Source organism: Rousettus aegyptiacus, unplaced genomic scaffold (genome assembly GCF_014176215.1).
Source record: "Rousettus aegyptiacus isolate mRouAeg1 unplaced genomic scaffold, mRouAeg1.p scaffold_m13_p_2, whole genome shotgun sequence".
NCBI classification, from domain to species: Eukaryota; Metazoa; Chordata; class Mammalia; order Chiroptera; family Pteropodidae; genus Rousettus; species Rousettus aegyptiacus.
Window position 1 is genome coordinate 57,214,363 of NW_023416295.1, and position 27,833 is coordinate 57,242,195.

At 39.6% G+C, this 27,833-nt stretch overlaps 1 protein-coding gene across 13 annotated transcripts in view; it reads right to left on the minus strand.

The window, feature by feature from the left end:
• Positions 1–27,833, minus strand: part of TANC1 (tetratricopeptide repeat, ankyrin repeat and coiled-coil containing 1) — a 209,703-nt gene that overhangs the window by 135,292 nt on the left and 46,578 nt on the right. For 8 of the 13 annotated variants that reach the window (XM_036237311.1, XM_036237310.1, XM_036237309.1 and 5 more), the window contains exons 2-3: positions 22,383–22,496; positions 7,008–7,087 (exon numbers count right to left, since the gene is read on the minus strand). In XM_036237311.1, coding sequence (XP_036093204.1) covers positions 7,008–7,068 — 61 coding nt within the window. In that variant the 5' untranslated portion in view covers positions 7,069–7,087; positions 22,383–22,496. Of the gene's footprint in view, positions 1–7,007; positions 7,088–22,377; positions 22,497–23,220; positions 25,525–27,833 lie in introns of those variants that run through there. The other 5 variants (XM_016152858.2, XM_016152852.2, XM_036237303.1 and 2 more) reach the window with 4 other exon arrangements.

Sequence of the window (27,833 nt, forward strand, 5' to 3'; positions counted from 1 at the left end):
GTCATTTGAGTACACAGGGAGAAGGAAGCTGTCTGCAGGCCAGGAAGAACCTGACCATGATGACGCTCTGATATCAAACTTCCAGCCTCCAGAACAGAACTGTGAGAAAATAAATTTGTTGTTTAAGCCACTTAGTCTATGGTATTTTGTTACGGCAGCATGAACTAAGACAAAATGTACCATCAAAAAATCAAAATATTTTTAATATCTGGTACTTGAAAATAATTTTCTACATAACTCTAAAGTTCTCTTGAAAATCTGCTCAGGGATGGAATGGGAACAAACCCTTACAAAAAATATAAGGCATTAACATATGAACTTTTCAATTTTGAGAGCTGGAATAAAGGTATAATCAGCACGCCAGCAGCATGCAGGTGGCTTTCTTCCATTCTTAACATGGAGTTTGCATCCAGCTCTCAGCCTCTGCTACCAGTCGGTTCCATCAACTATAAAATCTCTGGACAAGTGCCCAAACCATTACAGCCACCTATGTGCATGTCCCATTTCAGAGACATCATCATTCCTCAGTAATCTGTGCTCTGGGACAGTCTCAGGGCACAAAGAATCATGTACCAAATCTAGCAGTTCGATGTCCTCAAACTCCCTTAAAAAATGGGCAGCTCTATGACACAAAATAACTTGAATTAAATATTAAAAAACAGCTATTCAGGTTCTGTTTTATTTTTACCTCTAAGATAGTGCTGCAGTCCTCAGAACATAAGGCAAAAATCTGAGTCCACATTGGTACCTTTGATGGCTGATGTGTTATACTAGCCTGCCACCAAAGGGAGAATGGATAAAGTCAAGAGATATAGACCCTACTTTCTAACTCCATGACTTTGGATATGAAGAATTTCTGTACACCAGGACTAGGGCTCCCCAACTGTTAATCCTGATGGCCATCCTATAGGACAACTGTACAAAGTCCTCAACCCTTTTAGAAGAATAAATTTAGATTATTCTCCACAGAAGAAAGAAGTTAATCCAGGTAAAAATTAAAAATCTTTGCGGATCACTTCTCCTCTCAGTAACTATATTTGCCAATAGATTCTATATCAAGTTCTTTATATTTCTGTAGAAGAGAAATAAACCTTGGAATTCTTCTAGGAAATGTAAATGGGTCACATAAAAATTCAATGGAATTTTTTTATGAGGATTAAGAAGCTAGACATGGCAAAGCTTTTTTTTTTTTTTTTTTAGAAAACTGGGTCTATGCAAAAGAGGATCATTGTTTTTTGTTAAAGGAAAACAGCTTTAATTAAAGAAAAATATTATTTGTGACATGAAACTAGATTTCACCAAAAAATGGACTCCGACTTGTCAATTTATATTTCCCTATTAAGTTTCCTAATCCATTTACACATATGCATACAAAAAGGGATCCAAGCCAATAAGTCCTGTAAGTCAAATAAGTTGTTTGAGAATTTTGCCACACCCTTAATGATGTCTCAGATAGGCTGTGACTTGCTGAAGGTCTTATTGGCCATAAAAAGTGGAAGACCCAAGATGAGCTTTGATTTCACCTTCTCAGTCCAGAGCTTTCTCTAATTATGCCCCTCACAGGAAACGAGCAATTCCGGACAGACCAGGTTGGTCCATTATGTGTAGGTGTCTAACACATGATAAATGCTCAGTATTTGTTCTCTTCTCTAACTCTTTCATCCTTCAAATTTTCCTAAAACCTGTGAGAAAGCTACAGAGAAGATGGGGGACAAGGGCTTACACATATAAAAACCTTCGTTAATTAAAATGTGTTGTGATGAAACATCTCAGAAACTTTATAAACTATAGTTAGGAATCCATTCTTAAAGCTGCTTGCTGACTCCTGGAAGGGAAAAAGACTTTCAGTTTAACTTCACAAAAGAAGAGGAAAAAACTGCAAGTACTTGATATAAGCTAAAAGGTAAAATAAATGATTTTAAAAGTATTAACCACTATACAATAGACAAAAAATTCAGAGCTTTCCTACTTTTGTTATAAGGGAAAGGGTAAAGATAGCAAAAGAGTCTTTAGTATCTAAAGTTGATGGCAAGTTATGGAAAGAAACTTCTAAAACATCAATCTTCAGCCTGAGAAAAATCCTGCATTCTCTTCAACAGAAAAGAATGAGAAGTTTTAGAAGGGTTTTGTTTGTTATTTAAGGTACCAAATAGTTTTCTCAAGAAAGCAAAGCTGTCCTGAATATCTAGCAAAAGCCAGATGTCAAGCGAGACAATTTTGCAGAGGTTCTCTGAACTCAACATCCTGTAAGGTAGTTTAGCTACATTAAGAAATTTGTCGAAGTTCCAATAAATTGGGAGGTGATCAATCCGGAATTTGAATCCAAATCTTGTAATTCTAAAAGCTGTGCTTTTTACATATTTTGTGACACGTACAAGGGACCACAAAGAGAAAAACTGATGAAGGGACCAATCAAACTAGAAAGAACAACATCACTGCTCCTACTAAACCCCAGCCTGGTTTCATTCTATGTTTAAATCATGTTCTAATATTTTACAGAATTTGTTTAAATGTCCTGGTAAAGAGAAACACAATACCTTTAGTCTGAATTACTTCTGCTTGTTCTGTTGCTTGGGAAACATTTTTGGGATCAGTTAACAAGATGCCAAATATCTAGAGCTCTGCAAGACAGTCGCTGTACTAAATTCCTAAATAGTCCACAACCATAGAAAGTGGGCAACACAGCACCGAATAATCAAAAGCAGCTTCATATTTTCCAGATAAAACAAAGCATCATTTGTATTGTGGCATTTTTAGGAGGTACCACTGAAAACCAGATTGCAGACTGGAACGGCTTAAAATACCACATTTAACAATCACATCAATGGCTTTTAAACTTTAGAGGCAAACAGCTTCCTTCCACTACAAAATTCAAAGTAAAGGATTAGATGCAAAGCTAACAGATTAATTCAGTACACTCAAGCTTAGAGACTATCCGATACCTTAATTAACACCATTACAAGAGTATGTATGCAACCAGCTGGGTTTTAACGATGAAAGGTGAAGGTCAAATTTTTTAAAAAATAAATTGTTTCAAATTAAGCCCTCCTACTGGAAAAAGAACACAGGTAATTAATTTGAAAGGAAAAGACTAATAAACAATTATTTTAGCATATTAAACAACTTTTCCTTAATCAGTCTATATTTTAATTGAGGCAGTACCACAATTACAAGTTCACTGAAGTTTGCTCTTCTGCCTCAACTTGAAGCTACTACCACACCAATAGAGTAACTAGGAGAGTTGGATAGGGTAAAGGACTATGGATTCAAGCCTGGCAGTTCGCAGTAGGATTGCAACCTTCTCTTAGGCGGGCATGAGGCCTTGCCTATCCATTGCTTCCAGAATGACTCCAATATCTCCAGGGTTAAAAGAAAAAAAACACTATCAGCTGTGAGCTTAAACTATATCATAGATGTAAGATAAAATTATGTTTCATTTCTTGGAGATCAGGAGAAAAAAGTCCAAAATGCTAGCCAAGCCATTTACTTGCTAAATGGAAGCAGTAGCTATTATAATGAGCTGTACTAGATCTCTGTGCTTGGTTCAGTTTTGAAATAGAGAAGACGTGCCCTATATCTATTCTGAAGAATCCCCTGCAATGTGTGTCTTGGTAAAAAGTAAAGTCTACCTTGCCCTACAGAAGCTAAGAAGTACAAAATATACACTTGTCTAGCCTCTCTTACTGTTAGAACCCAGGCGTTAGCCATTTTAAATGTACTTGACCCACACGTTCAATTTTTCCTTAGCTATTCTTAAGCATTTCCCTTCAAGATGAATTTTTAAATTAACTAGTTACATTGTATTAAGAAAAATAACAGGCTTCTTTGGGCAGTGAAAATACCCTATATGACGCTATAATAATGTTATATGTTATACATTTGTCCAAAACCACAGATTGTACACCACCAAGAGTGAGCCTAATTGTAAACTATGGACTTTGGGTGATTATGATGTGTCAGTACAGGTTCATCAGTTGTAACAAACATACCCTTTGGTTGGGGATGGTGGTAATGGAGGAGGCTATGTACGTGCGGAGGCAGGGAGCATACAAAAATATCTCTACCTTCCTTTCAATTCTGCTCTAATAAAGCATTTATTATAAAATGGGACCTTTTTTCCTATTCATTTTCTAAACAGTGCTGAATGTAGAGAACGGATTAATTTCCTATGTTGCTCTTATATTCCCGCTAAATTCTTATTAGGTCCAGATTTGATATCAGAATACTCTCAATCTTAGAGTGCAATAACTGTTTTATTTTCAAATTAAGTTTAATAATAATAACAAAGTTTTCTAATAATAAAGGTCACTTAAAGAAACGTGTGGTAGAAGGTTGGAGACCTTTCTGGAGAGCTTCAAAATAAAGATAACACCTCATCTGCTTGTTTTAGATTAAGGCCCTAACATAAGAACAGGGAGAGAAAAAATAGATTCCCTCGTCTGGCACTCCCCACATTATGGTTTAACATTGATTTTTGCTCCCTTAGGTCTAACTCAAGGGCAAGAGAAAGACAGTGCTCATTAGTACTGATGGAATGGCAGGGACAAAGTAAATTTACTTTCTCAAAACACATCTTAAAATTTTTAATACTGCATTTGCCGATATGATTCTAAAACCACTACAAAACATTTTTTTGCTCAGCTATAAGCACCTCCTAGGTAAAAAATAAAATAAAATAAAATAAAAGTACAATCATAAGAGTTTGGCTATTTTAGAGGACATTTAATGGCTTTCATGAGTTTAACATCTCACTGTACATAACATTTTAAATTATATCCTTACATATAACTTGAATTTCAATACCTGTTAAAAGTTTACCTGTAGTTTAAAGTAGATACATGTACTATCTTTTAGAGGTAGGAGCTGAGAAAATAACTTGTCAATACTTCTGAAAAATAGTTTTCATTTGAAGAATACTAAATTTAACTCAGTGATTATATTATTCAAATTCTCAAAGAGGTTCAACGTAAAAGTGTAGTTCAAGATTTTCTATAAAAACAATCTACAAAGGATAGGAAAAGCTGAATTCAGTATTTTAGAAAAATATTTCCTAAATTTCTATGATTGTGAGTTCAAGTACATAAAAATGAATTTTCCTTTGTGTTTGCAACAAAGGTTGGTTTTAATTGGAAACAGTAGGGCAAAGTTTTTCCATATTGCAGGAGATGTTATTACCCAAGTTTCAGAGCAGTCTCAGTAGATTAGCCAGCTTCAATTTACAGAGGAACTTAGCTATGATTTACTTATATAATGAGAGTTGGCACAGAGCTCGGCATATGAATGGTCAAATTCCAAGTATTTTTCCCAATCATCTTGTGACATAACTTCAAGATTTAAAATTCCATCTGCTTTGTTCCCCAACTAATACAACTAGGTTCTAGTTAAGAGGAAAAAGGCACATACCACACAGATGTTTTATGAGAAATGTTCCCACTGCTTTTTCAAGTTGTTTCGCATTAGTAAAAAGCCATAGAATGGGAATTATTATGAAGAAATGATTCAGAAAATAACAATAGTTGCTCTTAAAAACCAAAAGAGGGATTAAACCCAAAATCACATGCTCTACAACTGAGAACATTTCAAATGCAAGATATGTTCATGGTCTGGCCCATCTGAAAGGCAGGACACCGAAAATCTCCATACACTGTTATTTCACATGAGTCTGGACTGGTCAAAAAGGATGGTAGGTCTGTTGTGAAACACTCAAAGTGGAGAGTTTTGGCTTGGAGATGCTGCCCACTGGCTGGCAGCTTCGCCAGATGCTATAGGATCTAACATTATGCTGTAAATTACAAAGGCCTCTAAAGAAGCAAACAAAGTTCCTGAGATTAGTATTAGATGAGCCAAAACTGCAAAGAAAAAAAAATTTTTTAACTACTTTCAGAGAAATGAGAGGGATATTTTTGCCATGACCCAACAGAGGGTGAATGTCCACCTGGACAGAAATTATGTGAACTGAAAATTCTCCATAGTAATAATTCTAATTAAATATTCAAAGCTAGGGGTTGATTTTCTAAGGTTAAGAGCTAAGTATGGTTTCCTGTTTCTATCATTAAAAACTGTTTTCTTTTCTTTGTATCCATTTTCTCAGGCATTAATGAGAAGCTTCTAATGAACTGTAAGAGCAACTTTACAACAAAGACTCTACTTTTTGCAGACTTGGTTTAAAGAGAAAATTTGTTTAGGTTCCATATACAAGTTTTTCAGTCCATTTTATATATAAGCACAGAAATTAGAGATGTTGACAATATCATCACAGGGTATTATAAGAGCTTTTGAATTAAAGAGTTAACTATAATTCAGTGATATATTGGTAATAAAATAAGCATACTTATATTTTAATAGAAATTGAAACTGAAATGTTATTTAGTATACGATAACTTAGAAAACCAGCCATCCCCCAACCCTGGATTAACATGAGTTTACAAAGTGAAATGGCACATTTCAGAGAAATTAATCCATGCTAACAAAATTTTATTGCGCAATCCAGGTAGACAATATGTAGTTTTTACTAGAAAGAGAAAAAAGGTGCAAACAGAAATGAAATCCAAGCCAAATTAAGTAGTTCTCATAATAACGAAAACTAAGCAGTCTGGCACTGAGTGGGGCTACACCTGTTAGGGGGAAAATTTGATACTCAGAAGATGAGAACCAGTCAGCCAGCAGTTGGTCAAGCATATAAAACGTAACTGCATGTGGGAAAAGGGAAAGGGCTTCCTAGAAACCAAATTCTGGACACACCTGCTATCCCTCCAAGTCTCTAAATTGAACTCTCAATTCGAATGACCTGTTAAAATTACGAACCTTCCACGTCGTCTAGGGAAGGATTCGGTTCAGAGCCCACATTCAACTTGCACTTTTCAGAAGAAAGTTCAGAAATATGTTTGGTTCCAGTATGTGCTGTTCGTTCTAACCCACATCACTCCTCTGACTGGCTCCCGAGACCCCGAACGGGGTCCTGCTGCCCCCACCCCCCATGCTCGCTCAGCCCGTTCTCACACACATACCTGTTTCCTTCTTGCTTCCCTTTCCTCCCTCCCGGCTCTTCTTCAGCACGGCCTTTAACATTTTCAACGCTCCTTTGCTTCTAAGGAGAGAAGGAGGGGAGGGAAGAGAAATTAATGGCTGTAAATTAGACTATAACCGGCTTATTGACGACAGCAGTAACTTACATTTAAACAAATAGATTGCTGAGGATAATGGAAAGGTGCCTTCAGTTTTACATTAATTTTCTATGAATAAAGATGGGAAACCAAATGCTAAAGACACAAGGAGTGGTTCATAACTTTTAATGAAGTGATCAGAACCGCATTGTCTTGCTATAATTTAAAAAAAAAAAAAATCCGCAACAGTGAATTCTCAGCATTCCACATCTAATTAAGGTTAGGAGGGTAAATCTGGGCACATTATTGTAAGGTGTCTAGCATAGAAATGTGTGTCTTCCCAGCCCAGTTTGTCAAAAGACAACATTAAAACAATCAAAAATATAATGGTTAAGAAGGAAACTACATAGTTTTAAAGACTTGTTTTACAGGTGCTACTGATTATATAACCACAAGGAAAACATTTTGGAAGGTTATCACAATAAAACATAGCATAAGCATTTGCAAAATAAATACAGTTGGGAACACATTTGAGCCCTGATGTCAAGGGATCTGATCAAACAGCACACACTACAATGGGTTTTTACGTTTAGTTATGACTCTTGAGCGGTGGGGAGGAAAGAAGAACAGGCCTGCGGCATTACAGCTGAGTCCTTGCAATAAACGAGCTGTATTTTTAAGTGGGGTTGTACTGAGCATGTAAAAACAACACAATGGCCCAGGCCTAAGATGAAACATGAAACCATCCCCACAGCAAGTGACAGACAAAAGGACCATTATTTCATCATCCCAGCAGTCTTCTTTAGCTCTCTTTTCCCTCCACTAACTGAGATGAGATGGCTGGACAACTCCAAGCAGTAAAATATCCAAGTGGGTTGTGTTACCCATCTCAATGTCTCTAATGCACTAAGGAGGGGAAGGCAGAAAGCAAGCAGGTTGCTTCTGAAATGAACGAAGGAAGAGAGACAAGAGGGAGGGGAAGGGAGGAAGAAACTCCTACATAGAGCAGGGCTCCCAAACCTGCCTAATTTTCTCATGCTGAAAACTGCCTCCCCGCCACATTCCACCAACTTCTCAACCCCAAAGCACAGGTTTTGTGGGGGCAACTGAGAGGAAGAAGATTCCCAACAAGCTGCCATTCAGAATCCCACAATGTAAGCACACAGGGTAACCTTTCTTATCATTGGGTCCGGGCCTGTATTTATTTTTCCAAGCTCTTTGTTTTCTTGATGAAGAAACAGAGATCCTGGGAGGCTGACTTACTCAGGGGTCATGCAGCTAATTAAAGCAGGGCCAGAATCCAAATCTGCAGACTCCCAGAGAGGGCCCTCCTCCTTCCTGGCCCGTCCCTCTTCTCAGAGCAATGAAAGCTTTGGGCAACAGCCATCAAAGAAAAAAATTCAACAAACAAACCTGAGAAATACCAGGAGGATAGCATCTTAAGCAGAATTTAGAGAAAACTATAGTGATGCTCATGAGGGTTAAATTATCTTACCAACAAGTCTTTACACACAAAAGGGGCATGGCTTTAGAGTCTGATGCTTTTAACAAAAAGCTACTTGAATGAACCCTGGTGAAAAGACTTAGGTTTCACCTACAAGGCAAACCCTGAATCTGGAAGCGGGCCACAATGAGCTTCCATAAGGGAACTGTGGAAACACAAATTTCTCCTGACAGTCATACTTAAAGAAAAAATGCAAAATGTCGTGTTGTAAAGAATGGTAGGCAAAGTAAATAAATAAACAGATGCCTAGTAAGCACATTTTCTTTATTCTCCAAATAATCAATCTACCTTCATTTAGTAAAGACTACACACTTTAAAATAAAACAAAAACATTAACAGAGCCATGCCAACAGAGCACGTCCAAGGTCCCTTTTGAACTCTTCGAATGAATCCTGATTAATCGCCCTAGTCAGCACAATCCACAGCCCATCTACTGTGCCACATGAAATATCCGTCCCACAGGACAAGGACTAAGGAACCACTAACTTGGCTATCTCATCCCAGGCAACTCGGATGCCTATTCGGAGGAGCTCAGCTGTTTTCAGGATAATCACATCTTCCACATCAGTGGTCTCAAGAAAAGTGAAAGAGGCTATCAGATTTCTGCTGTAATTTTTTCAGTTGCTGCTTTCCTCTATCAATAGTGAGTCAAGGCAAAGAGCTTAAATTTATATTCTATAAAGCTATTCAAACTGTGTCCTGGAAAACTGATTGTACCTGGATGCAAAAGTAAGGAATCTCCTTCTCCCTCCCTCTTCTACCTTCCCCACTCTCCTTTCCCCTCCATCCTTCTTTCCTCCCTTTCTCCCTGCCCCAAACACACACAAGTTAAAATTCTGATCAGACTGGAGATGTGCAAAGTCACCAGGAGTCTCAATTATCCATGACCCACAGATGTAACTGGAACTTGATTTTCACGAATAGTCCTCAAGACTATGCCCATCTGAAGGAAGGTAGGGTTGTCAGAAAGTGCAACTATATTATTAAATATTAACGAGGGACCAACATTGACAGTATAGTCCAAAAAGAATTATAAGGCACGCCTGACAGTATGTACTTATAAACACACATACCACATCCAATTCTGGAAATGGACCCATCGGGCTTTTGGAGCCCAGTGTTGTATGTATATAATTGGCATCAGAGAACTACTTTCCCTTGTTCTGATTCTGTTTCCACTGAGAAGCACCTTATAATTTGTCTCCTTCCTTTGCCTAACAACAGTGGGGAGAGTGCGTGTTAGTCTCAACTCAATGCAAGTCTGGCTTGTTGACGGATATGATTCTGAGAATAAATAAACGGATGTTCTGGCTTTAAATAAAAGTTCTCATGAGCTTTGATAAAGGGAGTCACTTGGCCACGTACCATCCGTTTAAGAGACGGAGAATAGCGAGTTTGAGCCCAATTTCAGTACCAAAAGGAAGATAGTGGTAACCTCTTGAATGTAAAAAATGCCACCATGAAGCTGTCTTGTGAGGGCAGCCAGCAGGCTGTCTGAATGACACCTGCAAAATCACACACACATCCCTTCCCACAGCAACTTCAACTACTGTCATTTTTCCCCTGAAAAGGGTAAATACTCTCCTGCCACAGAAGTGAGCCAAACTTTATAAGTTACAAAGAACATTCCCATACTTATTCACAAGGAATGCAAGAAAACTCAGTTAAAACCATGTGTCATCAGGCAATGAACCACCAGAGGAAAATGCTGCATTTCATAACATCCCTTCATGTCCACACCTGAGTTAACCTTAACATCTTAAGATAATAAAAAATCTTATTATCCCGTTATCCCGATAAACCAAACACATGCTTTGTACACACTTCATTTGAAGGAACTTCTCCCATCGAACCATCAATCAGACCTCAAACCAAAACTGTTTCTGAAGGGGCCTCTTTTCTCAAAATAAATATACAGAGTAGCAATATTTAGAAGTGAAAACACTGGAAATTAAGGTGGATGTCATTTTTAAGAAATATATATTTTTTGAGAGACATCAAAAACATCCTCAATTTTAGGGGCTGAAAATTTTTTTCTCAACCTTGTAAGGTATAACACATTAAATAATTGCCTTGTCTTCTGTAGGACTACATTTAAACTTTTCTTTGCATTAGCAACTTTTAGTGTATCAAAAGAAAGGAAATGTGTGGTGGCAGTGGGGGTTTTGACGTGGTCTACAAGATAAATAATAAAGAACAGAGCAAATAAGAGAAAAAAAAGCTAAACAAAAACCTCATAAGGAAACAAAGAGATCTGGAGAGGAGGCGAGGCTGTTGCCTGGAAATTCACGGGAAACTGCATTATAGAAGCTTCCCGAAAGCAAGAGCTATAGCGCAACATTCTTTTAAAGATCCCGTGAGGATAGGGAAAACTAACCTTTGATGAATACTTGAAATTCCAGGAGGGTACTCTCACATTTTTTCCCCCTCTGTAGTAGAAAAGCCTAGGAATCAAGAGACCTTGTTTTATAGCCCTGATCCTAGAATTATGACTTGGAACCAGTCACTAAACTTTCCTGGGATTTAGATGCTTTGTTCAGAAACCTGGGGGAGAGGAGAGTGAACTACCGATCAAGCAACCAGAAAGCAATAATAACAAAAAGACTCAGCCTTTGGTTTTCCTTAACCTGCATAGCTGAGGGAATATGGCATCATTAGCCTATAATTTATTCCCTAAGACGGCAGTCCCCAACCTTTTTAGCACCAGAAACCAGTATTCCTATGGAGAGCGGAGGTTGTGGTGCTAGTGCTGTGGAGCACCTGCAAATACAGATGAAGTTTCACTTACCGGCCGCTCACCTCCTGCTGTTCAGCCTGGTTCCTAACAGGCCACAGACAGATACCAGTCTGTAGCTGGGGTGGGGGATGTTAGGGACCCCCTGCCCTAAGATACATAGGCCCAACTCTTTTGTCTTCTTGACTCAAACACATCTACAAATTATACTTCTAAGTCCACTGTTCTTTACAGTTAAATTTGTCTAAGACAAAAAGACTTCAGATTTGAGTTATTAAAAGCATAGTAAATTTAGTCACAAGTAATGCAAATTTAATATCATCTGGGCATAAAGTCTGAATTCAAATGTTTAAGTTCTGATGTACAAAATTAAATGGAAACTTCCTGTTAGATTAAAACCATTGCAATGTATTTTTAAAATATTCTGTACTAAGATTTACAAATTGTTTCAGGTAAAGTGTCTTTAAAAAAATCTGACTCTCATGAAGCTGGTATTTCAAGTTGCTAGAAAATAACTATACCCAAGTTTGTTTACAGAAGTTCTCATTTTGATAACTACTTGGCTAAAAGGACATTCCACTTTTGGAGGAAAATACAAAGAAGCCACTTCCTTCTGGCTACAAGAGCCATTTTTTGTGTATTGTGAAGGGATCTGTCAGTACAAATTTTAACACAACCCTCTCCATAAAGCCTTCCCAACCAATGGTAATCAAAAGGTTTCTTTAACTCCACATCCCACTTTGTACTGATATATGGTTACCAATCAAAATTACAGCGAAAAATGTTGAACTCTACAATTCCCCAAAACATTTAGCAACGTACCTTATAAAGTATAACAAACATTAAAGAAATCGCCTTAAATGAATCAGTAGTAGGGTTGTTACGGAAGGGAAACCAATCAATGGCAATTCTCTCCTACAATGGTTTGGACTAGTAACTTAAGAATTCTTCTGGTACCATGTACTGATTTCCAAGTTTATGCTCAAAATTGTGGCTTTTACACGATGTACAGCACATAGAATCAAGGCAAGACAGGAAAAAGGGTGAGGCCTTTAGAGGTATGATAGCCAGAGAGAACAGGAATAGTATCTCAAAGAGATTAAAGAGCAAACAGTCAGACTAAGTGAATGAAAAAGTTGAAAATGAGTCTGGTCCTTTTAAATGAACTTTGAAGTTTTGAATATGAAATACTACCAATGATAAAACCCACACAATGACTAAGCATGGTTTGGTAAAGTAGAACGTCCTCAAGTGAGCATTATGGGAAGCAAGAAGTCAAGGAACCTGATTCTTGGTTGGGTAAGAGTCATTCGGATGCTTCTACAGGAAGCAGGATTTGGGATATCAATCAATAACTGCACTCTGATTATATTCTCTTTCCCTTCTCCTTCCTGTTAGGTTTTCCACTTGGACCATACAATAGAGCTAAGACCTCCAACGTACACTGACCACCTTCTTGACATGTAATAATCAGAACTCCCTTAATAACGGGAGGAGGCATGATGTAAGACAAAATGACTTTGGGCAAGTGATTTTGCCTTTCGTGACTCCTCTAATAGGAATACTGCTCCTTTTTCTGCTAGACTAAAAAAAAATTTAGGTCTTTTATCCCTGTAGGTGTTATAATTTTGAGGAAACTCCCCCCCCCTCCCCCATAAGACAACTACTCACAATAGCAGACAAACCACTACAGTTGGAAAAAATGCCCTTTGGAGGGGTCTACGTTATGGGTGACAGGCCTTCAGTCTGAACGGAGAAGAGACCTTGAAGACATTTCTGAAAGTCCATTTTTCAAAAAGTGTTAAAAGGCACTCAATCAATCAATGCTAGCTGAATGAAGTCTGGTATTATAAATCTAAAGAAATTAAATTTTTTAAATTGCACTGCATCTGGCCTCAAAGTGAAAAAGGTCAGACAACTTCAAAGATGCCTGGTGAAAGGCGGCTATTCATTACAGAAAGATCTCTTGCTTATGCAGCTGACAGATGCATCTTTCACTTAAAGTCTTAGAATATAAGACATCAAAACCTCTCCTCCACTTCTGTCAGTGACTTGCTATGATGCTCTGAACAAAGTTCTAACTTCCCCAGGCCCTAATTTCATTAGAACGGGAGTTCTCAATATCTATATAGTTTTATTTTCGGTTTTTTAAAACTCACCCAGATTCTAATGGGTGGCCACCACCACTTAATTTACCAATAACTATATTACAGGCCCGGCTCTAAGCACTTAGCATATAGTCATTTAATCCTCACATCAACCTTCTACAGTAGGTACTATAAATATTTCCATTCTACAAATGCACCGAGAGGCTAGTCACATGCCTAAGGTCACAGCGCATAGAAGCAGAGCTGTGGTACCAATTCAGGCAGTCTGGCTCCAGAGTCTGACCATGCAATCCCTACCCCATGTCTCTTTTTTGAATAGAAAATGAGAGACTAGCTGCCAGGGGCCTGGTGAGATGGTCATACACAGACAAAACTGCCAAGTATGGGGGAAAAAATCATCTATGGCTCCATTCTTAGAAAAAGAATTTACCTCTATTGAGAGACAACTACTATCTACTCCCTCAACTTAGAGTTATTTCAAACTATACAGTGTTGTTCATGTACATGACCTGGAGGCATCATGCAACAAAATGCACGCTAGCATGAGCAAGCACTTCAATCCATGAGCTCGCAGGGGGAGAACACTGGGAGTTGAGCCATATTGCCAACGGGCAAGATTACTTGGGATCTCTGTGTCACATGGGCAATGCTTTCCCTATTCCTAATACTTATCCCAAAAGTAGAACTATGGGAAAGAAGAGTTAAAAAACCACCCCATTTCTCACTAAATGAATGGCTAAAAGCTTGTTCAAAGGCGATGGGATGAGGCAAGGAATGACCTGATGCCCAAACTTTCTTCCTCTGGGCAGTTTTACAAAGCCCGATAGACATAATAAGATTTTAACTTTGGACATCAAGTCATATAAATAAATTAGTGTATGCCCACAGTGGACAGCTAAATCAAATCCATACAAGCCACACACTATCATCTCTTCCCATAGCTAAAGCAAATAATAACACGAGTAGCACTATGCTCTTATCTGAAATTTGTAAGGAAAATCATTCTCGACCATACATATTTGGCTGCAATAAACAGGCAAATTTTAAAAGAGAATGCCACAGGGGCCTGTGAGAAAGGTCACATGGCAACGGGCAATGCCTTTGTTAATGAATTCCAATAATGGGGAATACCAGAGCTCCAGATGATAGAAGTCAGGCCAGGAACCAAAAGCTAAATATGTTAGGACTTTATTAATTATTATTATTATTTTTTTTTAACATTAGCAAACCCAATCTCAAAGCAAGAGGGAAAAGACGCAAGGGTACTACTGTCCAAGGCAGGAGTTTGTGACCTTTTCAGTACCATGAACTGCTTCAGCAATCTAGACCCTCTTAATCAGTGTTTTGAAAGATTTCGACATTGAAAATAAGATTACAAAGAAAATCAATTATATTTAAGCAGAGATCAAAATATTTAAAAAACAAATCTGATTATATTAATGTGTGCTTCTTAATGCATAAAATACAAGATACAGCTGCAGGTCTAATAGCTAGTGTAGTTTTCTAAGCAATGAGGGGCATAAATGAGTTTAAACTATCTCCAACAACATGCGACAAAGATCTGTAATTTCTACGTGCCAAAGACACAGGTGCTACTGATAGCACCTGGTTTGTGTCCCACTTTCATGACTGAAGGAAAGGTCAGTTTGGTTAGGGTTTAGCGAAAATATGTAAATTTTTTTCCACTCATTCGAGTTTACAGAAACCCCGAAGTTCATCCAGTGACCTCAAAGGTGAGGGACCCTGACCCAGAGAATCAGAGTCAGACTCAATAGAACGATTACTCAGACTTGCCAAGAGCTCTGCTAATAATAGCTCAGGTCCTTCTAGAGAAACAGTAGCTCATGGAACCACTGAAATTCAGAAAATTAAATAGCAATTTACTGATTGGCAAACATTAGCAGGAATGGGTATTCCACATCTGTACCACTCCTTGCAATCAAATGCTGAGTCCCATGACCAGTTTTCAGGGTAGTCAGTAAAAGTCCATCACTGCCAAATTACAAACCCCCAAAAACTAGCCTGGCCCTGAAGGAGAAAGACCTGTAGAAATTTACCGTGAGACACACAAAAACAAGAGGTTGAATATTTGAGACAAGTGTATTTTACATTGGTTTTGTTGGTATTTTACATTGGTTTTGTTGCTTTCTTGGGTGCTCTCCTTATCCTTTTTCAAAGCATTTAAAATCCAGCAATCAGTCTTCAAATTAACGGGATCAGGCTTTCTAGTGAGGTAGTAGCCAAGGCTTGGCCTTTCCTATCCCCACTGCCTCATACAGTCAGGCCATCCCCCAGTCACATGCCCTCAATCAGGGGATGCCCGTATAAAGATAAATATAATCCGGAGTCCAAAATAAATGGACTTACATTGGGTCATTGCCAGTTTCTCATGGATCCTGGATAACTGAGATGGTTTTTGTTTTCATGGTTAGGACTTACAACAACAGCTGCAGGAGCATAAGACTTTCTGAACTAATAAAATTACCTAAGTCTGGCTCACTGTTTCAGCTGTGGCAACAGCTAAACTTCCCAGAAAGATGCAAGCCTTGTGTAGTTCTAGAAGAGCTGGGATGATAGCTCTGAACTAAACTGGAGGCATTCAAACCTGACCCAACAGCAAAAAAACGCTTCGACTAAATTCTGAATTAGAATTAATTCCTATACATGGAGTTAACAAATGTTATTTTTAGAAGTCCCATAAAACTTAAATCAAATCTATGAGGTTCAAACTTTACACTTGAAATTATGTGACATGCCACGTAAGAACGTCAGATATTTTTTTTTCCCTCTAAAACTCAATGAAATGTTCAATTAAAGCCCTTAGTAACTCTGTAGTGAAACCTTTGATCATGGATTCTGTCACCACTTCTCTTAACACAGAGACAGTATGAAACATAGCTCAGATCCAAGCAACAAAATCTGTACTGTGAAGTGGTATGGAAACCACACGCGCACACGTGCACACACACACACACACGCACGCACACAGATCACTTTTCTCCCAAGTGAGGGGAGGAGGAGTTTCAGAAGCTACAGTCTCCAAACTGAGAAGGCTTCTTACATATGTACATGTAGCACCATTACATATTTCCTAAATATAAGTGTGTAATCCAAACGGCTCCTTTAAAAAAAAAAAAAAAAACAGTCTAATTAAAACCCAGTGAAAAACAGGAACACATGTTTCTTGAGTGACTTTGATTCAGAGGTAGTGGATATGAAATTGTTCTAGACATAATGAGGATGTTGCACAAATGTACTAAGTTTTCATAGCCTCAGTGAAACATCTTTATGATACAGCAAAATACTCAGTTTGCAACAAAGGTGGATATAAAATAATTTTTTAAATACCTGGTTCTTGTTTTTATGTAATCAAAAATCCCAAGCTAACTTGCTTCTGCCTTCTCAAAAACCTAATAAAGCCCATATTTCAATGTACTGATAATTCATTCAGAATTGCAAATCCATCTCCAACTCAGTTATATTTTGACTTCTGATAATTATCTCCTCTTAAGAATATGGTAAATCTGTTATAAATAGACCTTTACTCCACAAGTCCAACAAACCACCAAGAAAATAATAGAAGCAGAGATACCCTGTGCCAAGCACTGTTAGGTTTTTCACTGTGAAGTTATCTTATTTAGTCCTCAGACGAGCAGGAGGTAGAACTATAACTTTCCAACTGTCCTTGTAGACAGATAGAGAAAATGAGAGAGAAACTCAGCAGCCTGTCCCTGGCCACACCTTCGCTCTGACCACCGCACCCCACTTCCTCTCTTGGCTGGAGGAAAGAAAGACACACTAGAACGCTGACTTTAACACACTAAGCCTTGGCTCTCAAGATTAAATGATGTACACAGCCCACCCTCTATTGCACAACCATGAGGCCTAAAGGTAGCATTATGACAAAACTGCAACATAATGTTTTGGTTTTAAATAAAAACAAATTATCACCATGTATTCCTAAACATTTATACTTATTTTACTGAAAGAGAAACTGGATGCCGTAATCCCAAATGTGCAATTCCAAACCAGTTAATCTGGGCTCTCTTTTCTCTGCACCATTTTCCTTGGAAAAATAATCTGAAAACCTCGTTTTCAACCATGAGGGCGGCTCACAAATCTCCAGTTTTACCTGCACTACAGACACTTGCTGACACCAATCCTGGCAACACAAACTCAACATGTCCAGAACTAAATTCATCCTCCTCTTCCTCCCAACCTCCAAAGCTTGCATTCCAAGTTCCTGCTGAGAAGCATAAACCCTTTTAGTCTGCCCGCCTCTAAGCCCCTAATCCTCATGGCCTCCCCGTCTGTTAAACAGCCAGTCAAATTACTGTAAGTCTCACCAGTTCCATCACCTCTCCGCTCCTTCCCACCATTCTGGGGAGGTCTTCACTATAGCCCTCAACTACTCCAAAAGCCTGCAGCCTGTTTTCTCTAACTTCAGGCCAGTTAAAGTGTATCAGAATCACCTGTAGGGCTTGTTAAGTCAGGCTGCTGAGCCCCATCCCCCGAGTCTGATTTTTTTGGGCTGGGATGAAGCTGAGCCTTAATGTTTCTAACAAGTCCCAGCTGAGATGCCGCTCCTCAGGGTCCACACTCCCGAAACCACTGCTTTATACTCTCCTCCCTCCATTTCCATCTCACATGAATTCTTTTCCTCATAGACCAACTTAACCTTTTTAAATCTGACAATTTAGGACTCTCTAACTAAATTTGGACAATAAAAGCTACTACTTACCAAGGACCTATATGCTTCAGGTACATTATCTTTGTGACATTGCAGTTAATACCATGCAAAAATAGACAGCATAGCCCCAAATTTAGAGGGCATTTCTGTACAAAATATTTTTTATATATATATATATATATCTCAAGACTTAGAAAGGTTAATTTCTAAATTCCACAATGACAAATCAGTTTCACATAATATCAAAAGGGACCCTCTCCTCCAACAAACTTTGTTATCAAAATGATGGGGAAGGTTAACTATGAAAGATAGCATTTTCTTCTCAGGATGGGCAAAAGATCTATGAGGAAACGAAATACAGAATAATCTGTGCCACCATTTAGGGTTCCTTTCGGTGCAGTGCAAAACATTTCCAAATCTACCCTCCCAACATCAATTGAACAGAATAAAGAACTTCAGTAAACGCTGCTTTAATTCACTAGACTATAACTAAATATGAACCATCTCATTTTGTAGATCATATCCTTATCAGTTCTAAAAGTTATGCTCAGAACTAAAAACTAGATCTATCTATGTCTTTATTAACAAGGTCTTGAAAGAGCCTTTTCTCCCTTTATAACTGCCAGCACAGGTATGATTCAATCAGCATGATCAAACATCCAGAAGAGTTTATACTTCCTCACACTGTCATTTATAAACAAAAAAGAGAGGCGTATGAGTCAGCCAATTACTGACTTCCACAACTACAAAGAATTTCTTACAAACGCCTTTGAATTTTAGAGCACTTTCTCCTCATGCCATCCCATCTGATTCTCATAAAAAACTCTATGGGGATACGCAGCATGACTCCACTGTCCTAATCTCAGCCTACTCAGCTAATGCTCAGCTAATAGAAAACCAGGGATTGAGCCCAGATGAAACCACCAAAGACACGGACCATGGTTTTGCCATTAAGAGCGTTGTCCTTAGCAGCTACTGCATAAGAAAAAAATATACCATGATACAGAAATATGAATAAAACTAGTTTCTGCCCTCAACAAAGTCAACCTACTCACTAGAAGTCTAAAACAATGTTGTGGCATTATGGGAACAGGCAAGACAGTGACATGATGGCAAAGATTTTGGAGTCAGGCAGACCAACCCCTAGGTTTAAAATCCCCAAATCCTAACTCCACTGTGCTTTAATTGCCCTGTGATCCTGGGCCTGTACATTTATCTCTAGGAACCTTAGATTCCTCATTTAAAACAGATGATATACTACAAAATAGATATGAAAATTAGAAATAACACATGGTAAGTACCTAGGACTATGCCTAGCATGAAATGTAGATTAAATAAATGGTCATAACTGTCTCATATTATTGTATCTGCTTATATAGGCTCAACCAAATATAAGTTTTAAAGTCTATAATAATAATAAAAAAAAGTCAGAATGGCTTTTTCCTTTTTTTACTTAAGATAGTAAAATGACAGGACTTAATCACCAGTTAAAATATGGGGCTGACTGAAGGAGAGTGAAGGATGAATCACACTTCTGGCTTGAATAGTGCTAATGACCAAAGTGGGAAAGCAGACAGAGCATGGGGATGAGGACCTAGGGAGGGGGAGGGGGGCAAGAAGTAGGCAATAATTAAGAGGTAAATGAGTTCAGTTTGGATATCCCAAGATAAAAGTACATGAGTCATCCAAGTAGAAATGCCCGAAAGATTGTTTGAGATGAGGGTGAACTCAGAGACTTATGGGACATTAACATGTGGGTGGTGGCTGAAGTCATGGGAAGTACTGAGGTCCCCTAAAAAGGCTGAGCAGACTAAAAGAAAACCACCAAGGATGAAAGCCCAAGGAACAGGAACACTTACGGGCAGACACGGCAGGACCTAGGAAGAAATGGAAGGGAAAGAAAAGCAGTCATGGATAGTGCAAAGGAATTCACCCAGAGGAGAAAGTTGCAAACGAGGAGTGGTCGGCAGCATCAAGAGCCACAGAAATGTCAAGGGTCCTCTCAGAGCCCATCTGTGACCTTAACACGAGCTGTTTCTGGGAAATTAAAGCAATGGAAACCAGAGGACAGGTCATCTGTAAAGTCCCTTCTAAACAGTAAATGATTTCAAAATAGAAACTCCCCCTTCTCCATTAAACCCATCGAATTATTAAAACCTCAAATAGCAGGTTGCAAGGTTTTCTTTCATAGAAAGGGAATTTTCAAAAGAGTTAAAAACCACAAAAGCTGTTTAAAATGATCTTTCCTATTAAGTTCCTATCCACCTCCTGAAGTTGGTCCCAGGGAAGGAGAAAAATTAGCTAATTCTCTTCTACCCAAAAACTGGAGAAGGAAAAAAAATGTATAACTTAATAAATTTCCTGTCCAATGAATCTCTAAGGGCAATACACTTAAATTACTATTTCAATGTTACTTTGAGAAATGTGTTATCACAGTTAGAAAGGCTTTGGTTTCAATATGCAAATCTCTGCATACTTTGGTAAAATTCCATTTAAACAGATTCCCACCTGGATTTCTAAATAAGCCTAAGCTCTTGTTAAATTTAGTAAACTGTTCTTCAATGTCATTTTCCTCCTTGCTTGTTACTTACAACCGTAGAAAGTGTTGTCGCAGACAATTTTAAATTAGAGTTATAAAATGGTTCTACGATGCAAATTATGGCACAACAAGGGAATGTTTGGGTTGGCAGTATAAACTGGTTAAACTAGTTAGGAAAGTTCAAAAATAATTCCCCCAAAACATCTGCTCAGCCTAAGAAAGAATTTTTTGATTTTAAGTCTACTCCATATAGAAATATTTTTCAAGAACTTAACACACCACTGCCTTTTGAGGAGCTTTAAAAACAAACACATACTGCAAAAATTCTCTCCCTATCCCTGAAATTCTAGGTGGGCACACCTGGGTCTCAGTATCCTAATTTTTAAAGCTTCATGGCCGATTCTGATGTGTACTCCCTGCTATATTTCTGTTAAGAAGTTCTGCTTTTGGAAGAATCCCCCGAAGTGTTTTCTGGGGGGAGGGCAATGTGGCTACTCTGTTCCACATGGACTAGCAAGGCATGGCGGGAGGGGAGAGTGGAGAATATGAAATCCTGCTAACACGCCACACCGGACAGATGGCAGAGTGTGCCTGGCACATCACATGGACGGTTCAAGAATTCTGAGGTTTCAAAACAACTTTAACCTTGACCCCCATCTCCTATGGAGGAACATTTCCAACACCCACAGAGAAAGGATCCAGGGCTGAGGCTTCAGCGCCCCCAGTCAACCATTCTGTCCAGGGCCTCCTGTGGCTTTCTGCTCCACCGTCTCAACTGTGAGCAGCTGAGCATAACCGAGAGCAATCCTCCAAGCTGTGCTCACTTAAGATGGGACCGGAGACTTCTCAGCCAATTCTGTCTCTTCTTAAAGGAAAGAGGAATATTTGAGTCCTACTACATACAAGTAAAAGAAGAAAGAAAAACCTTAACCATCAGGAGCCTCCAGCCTCACTAAATCGAGTAGGTACTTTTGTTTCACAATTTACACGTAAGATTACAGTACAGGAAAATTATAGTACAGAAGCAGTTTAGCAACTTCCTAAAGTTCCTGAAGCCACACAACTAGAAAATCCTTGAAACCCAGAGGAAAGGAACAGCACAACTCAGAATAAGTTAACAGAACCTAAGTCAGAGCTGTAAGCGGCGTGACCCTAAAACGCCAACCTAGGGAGAGCAGTCGGAAAAGTCAGGCTGCAAACGTCCCCTTGTTTGTCTCCTGGCAACCTAAAGGGAGGTGTGTAATTAAACTTCACAAAGTTTTTCGTGGGGAACGGAAGAATGACAACAATAAAGAAGAGCCAGCCAGTCTGACATTAAAAATCGAATTTTATCACTTGCACTTCTACGTTTGCAAACTGTAAGCCAAAATATTAAGCCATTCACGCGACATTAAATGTTTTCAGGGGAAAAGTACTGTGCTAGATACCATAAAAAAAGAGGGAAAAGGGAGGGGGAGGGGAAACCCTGAAGTGGTTTGGAAGTAAAATAGGAATTTTTCAAAAAATGTACTGAAGCACCCATATTATTTAAGAGTGCTTTAACATAGTTCCTTAGACACTGATTTTTTAAACATTATCCTTAAATTTGTTTGAATAAAAATGCAATTTACCTTCATAGCCCTCAAAAATTTCAGAAAATAGCATATCTTGGAAAAACGTCAGAGTACAGATTCTCCCTCACCTCAGACATCTCACTCACCTCACCTCACCTCACCTCACCCCAGACTCCACTTGCGTGCAACAGAAAGGGGTTGTCTCACTGGGGAGCACCAGCAAAGTTCCTCTGGACAAGCCGGCCACAGAAAGCTGGACGGGGAACTAGAAAAAAGAAAATCCGTCAGTGCACTCACAGGGTGAGACAAGAAGTACAGTTTACAAAACCATTTCCAACCTCCCTAAAAACCCCAACGCAGCCATGATGGACAAGACAGACAGGAGCATATATATATGTTCCCTTAATCCAGGGAAAAGCAGCGTGACTGGTTGGCAAACCCAAGGGAACTCCTTTCTTCTGATACCCTCTGTTCCAGCTGAGCAGGGGCATTTACTGGAAGCCCCTCATCTTGAGCAAGGCACTGAGTGTCCCATTTACCTTCTCCATGGCAGGTTTTCTCTTGCAGCCCAATGCACAATGAAAGGTTTAAGGAGCCATGAACCCTCTCAAACACTTAGGGTTCTAAAGTTCTCCAGAATACCTCCTTCCCATATTTCCTGCCTCACTCCTCACAGATCCCAGCTCTCTATGCAACTCACCATTTCCCGACACACCGTCCAATTTCACACTTTTGTTCTCCTTGTTCCCTCAGCCTGAAACACCTCTCTCCCACTCTGGAAATTACTCATTCTCTACGAACGGCTCAAATATCACCTGCATGGCGCACCCCACCCCCATAGCAACTCACCAGCCCTTCCTCTGCACTCAGAACCCCTTGGTAGTACCTGTGTTCTAGCATTTGCTTCCTTCTGCCTTGACCTCCCTTCTTACCAGTTTCTCAAGGGCTGGTCTCACCTGCCACCCCCTACACCACTCTCTTGCACTTACCAGAAGTAGAGGCAGATGCTCAGTTCATGTTTGTTGACTAAAAAATTCCAATGAGAAGTTTTTCCATCACTGGCTCAGTCTGTTTCCCTGGGAAATATTCTCTCTACTTCTACACTAATCCTGCAAAGTGTTCTTTTTCAAAGGTGCTATCCATGCTCAAACACACAGACAACCAGACTGTCATTCAGGTCAATTTCCTCTGTCCAGCAGTGCTACTGGGTTTCACTGATGAATAAGGACAAAATCATGGGTAGCCACGTTTGGGACAACCAAACCACCTTGGCAGAGTACCAGAGGACCAGTAGGTTTTTGCATGCAAAGGCCTTTCTCCACTTAAGTCTGTTAGGAAGATGGAGAAGCCACGCTCCTCTCACCCAACAGAATTTCAAAGATGACAACAGTACAGTTTTTCTCTTGGACGAAACCAGGTGATGCAGGGGACAGGTTCTGTGTTCCCCCCAGTTCAGAGAAAACGGAGCTCTCAAGCAGAAAGCGGAGAAACCTCCATGGACCAGGTGGTCACCTGTTGTCAAATGTTTTAACATGTCCTCAAAAAAGGCCTCATCTCATGGTCAGCGACAGCCCACAAATACTCCCAAGGCTTCTGAGCACCCCAGGTTCTTCCTTCACCAGCTTGCTCACCTCACTGGGTAGTATTTAAGTATTCACTGCAGGACAGCACCACCTGGTGAACAGCAGCTCAAATATCTGAGGCGTCCTCCTATTATTCGCTCATAAAAAGGATCACCTGCCACATTACAGAGGGCTCTGGCAGCCAGGGATAGAATCCACCTCACAGCTGCTGCGAGCCCTTCATAAAGCATACCTCAGCAGAAAAGGCAGGCTTCTCATTTGTCCCAACCACAACCAACAGGCAAGTATCCATCACAGCCCACAACGTGACCGTGCCCACTGTCAGCCAGACCCTCTGCCCAGAGGACCCACAGACGTGTGTGCTCTTAAAATGAAATCTATGACAAGTTATGCACACATTTTCTCGCTGGCCTCTTCTCCACCTAGAGCAACCCCCTTGTTACACTGCTTCTGTCAGAGCAGGGGGCAAATCCTCTTGAGTTTAAGACTACAAAGGCACCACGATAAATTACAGAGTTACAGAGGTCTCAAGGGGAGGTGGCTTCCTGTGAGAAGAAGGACTGTCTCTACAGCCTGTTTTTGTGGTGATGAGATCACAGAGTTTAGATTCTGTATTTGGTCCTACATGGGTTTTAAGGGCAACATTCAGTAATTACAGAAAGGAAAAAAGGGAGGTCAACGAGACCAGAAGAACTGAGTGCTACTGGAGAAGTTACTTATAACTAGGGTGAGCTCACTGACCGGACTCAAAGGAGAACGCACGGCCTTGAATTTTCATTTTTGTTCTCCAGAATCAATTTTAAATTAGCAAAAGGATGAAACTTTTTAAGTTTTTTCTTTTGGCATTCCTACACTCAAAGGCATTTTCAATGCGCAATCCAAAATTCGGACCCAAGAAAGTTCTGAAAAAGAAGCATTACACCATAAAATATCCTCATGTAAAATGCAAAAGATGACAAAACAGACTTGCTGAAGGAAGTTTTTCTGGAACCTAAACACAGAAGTTGAGAGACTAGTTGACCTTCAATTGTCCATCACTAGCTTTTTATTCTCAGATCTAATTTCCAAATGGCTTTAAAAAATAAACCTTAATATGCTTTTGTGAAGAATTTTTAGGGTTTACCTCCTGGTCATCACTCTCTTTCAAAGATAAACAGACTTCAAAGTTGTTTATCAAACGGAAATTAAGTAATCACCAAAAAAATGTTTTTTCTCAAGTAGCCTCCTAAAAAATCTAGCATTGGGCCTCCTCAGACCACAAAACAAAGACTGCTGTATGCATGTGACCGTCCATTTCATGAGACAGTCCAAACCCTCTGTGTGTACCGGGTTCTGCCGCACTGATTAATGCCCCACTAGGAAGTGAGGCTCAGAGAGGTCAGACTGAGCGAAGAAGGCCACTCAGTCATAATCCGCTGCATCTGAGAATGCATGAGGTGGCTCAGGTCATCCTCAGCTGGGAGGACAGAGTGGAAAACAACACTATCGACATCCTAAAGCAAATAAAACTCTAGTTTTTGTTTTGTTTCATTTTCAATGCTAGTTCTTGTAGAAAGCAGGCTTCAATAAAGGAGGAAGATAGGGAGAAGGAGATCTCTGTGGGAATCCGGTTTGCATTTGAGACCCGAAGGGCAACAGGTATTATTTAAAAATACCTATTTCTTACTGCCATTTGCAACAATATGAATGGACCTTGAAATAATCACACTAAGTGAAATAAGCCAGAAAGAAAAGGCTAAAAATCATATGATATCACATATGTGGGATATAAACCTAAAAGCAACAAATGAACAGGACAAACAGAGACTCATGGACATGGACAATGGAGTACTGGTTACCAGGAGGGGAAAAATAAAAAATGAAATGTTAAAAAAAAATTATGTATACCTAGTATGAAAAAAAATAAACTGGCATTTAAAAATACCTACTTCCATTTCAATTCTTGCGGCTTCCATTTTCCTCGAGATAGGTGTACTGCTAGTATCACTGCATCTATCAACTACACTGAGGTGGTTTCCAATCCTAACCACCCACTAGAATCTCCCAAGGAGATTTAAAAATTCTGATGCCCAGAATAATTAAAATCTCTGGGGATGAAGCCCAAATGTCGGTATTTTTTTAAGCCAACCAGCTGGTTTAATGCATAGCCAGGACTGTGAACCACTACCCCTGGCCTATTCCCAAGGTGTTTTCTTGTGTCCTGGGGTGCAGGTGGTGGGGTGCAGTGCAGAATATTTATGCCTAAAAAGGATAGTGAGAGGTGAAAATCAAATGACCCGGAGGAGAGCTGGAGGTAGTTGAGCTGAATAACAACTTGCAGGTGATCACTAGGGTGGGTGCAAAGTGTGGCCTGGAGGTGAACCCTAGCCTCCCTGAAGGAAGACAGGAGTGGGGACAGACTGGGTCTTTCCCTCAGTAAGCCCCGGATGGCCCCTGTCATTGAGCTGGCAAGAGGTAACAATTTAAAGCTCATCTGTAAAGAACATTCCTATGTCAAGTGTTTACTATGTGAGACGTGATATAGTATGATGGTTTTCACATGTGAAGAAACTGCCAAACTAGTTAACCACTATGATTTCTCCTGGTTCTACTAATAACAGTACTAACAGGTTTCTTTTGACTGACAATCTATATTTTCTTGCTCGCCAAATCTGAGAAAGTGCACACTCATTATAGGATTTCTGCCTAGAGTTATCATGCCCAAAGACCAGAGCTTTTCCAAGCATCAAATCAGCTGGCTCATATGAGCGCTGAACCAGAACCTGATTTCAATTAGCATCATGATGACCTCAGATGTGACAGTGAGTGGCTGGATAAGAAAGAGAACCTGCCTACCTGGGAGAAAAGTGAGGACTAAGGGAATACTGTCTCCAGCTGAGGAGCTAATTATGTTCGCACTTCCATGTTCCTTAATCTTAGAGGTACCTGATCTCTACCTGTTCTGTAACAGTGACGAAAAGCAGGCTTGGCTATATCTCTTTCCAATTTCTGTCTTTCATGGGGGAATTAATCAGCTTTGTCTTATTTATTCTGTGCCATCTGTACCAGAATGACCTGGGCCATTCCTAGACAGCACTCTAAATAAGAAGGGAATCATAATATCTGGAGTAGAGCCCAAGAGTCTACAGTTTAATCAACCACACAGACACAACAAACAGTCTGTGAACCAGTCGTAAACTCTCATCAATTCTGCTTTTGAAATGGGTTTGTCAGATGTGCTGCTAAATCTCTCCATAACCTCTGCCACTTCCTAACTGGGGTCTCATCAATTCACCCTTCTCCTTGGTCTCCCAATGAACTTGGTCTCTCCCATGTATACTGCACGTCCACTTAAATACCACTTGGATCCCAGCACTGCTGGCTCCACACTCCTGACTCAAGTCACTCTTCTCTGAACTCACACTCAATGCAAAACTTCTCTACCACTTTTCAACTAAAGGTTTCAAGACTGTTAGTTCTCTTCTGGCTGAGCATTAAATTTCTTAAAGGCAGAATCCACATCATCTCTCTGGATCTTCCACAGGGCTCAGTACATCTGAGATTCCAAGAATAGTGGTTGACCGACAAATCAAGTCCTTGCCTCAGTCCCAGGTTTCTTTCATTCACTTTCTTCTCATTTTCCCTGAGGAAACTGTCTCCTTTCCATAACAAAATTGCCAAGGGTGGGAGAGATGTGCATACTAGTGGGGACAAGGGAGAAAACAGAAGTCATAAGCTAAGCAACCTGTACTACCCAACAGACAGCTGGGAACCAAAATTTAGTCTTTCGAACTGCCAAAATCTGCAACTAAATTCACGCACAATTCAGAAGAGAACTTCCCAACCTCTCCCCACCTCTATCCAACACTTCTTTTCCAGGCCCTCCCTGGAGAGCTATCTACTCCTCCTTTAGATACACTTCTAACAGGAGAGAAATATTTGGTTTCCCAGGTTACCATACATTAAGAAGGTGGAGAGTGACTGCTAGCTAGATCAAGGCACAATGACAGCCCTGAGAAGCTGTGACTGACAGGAAATAA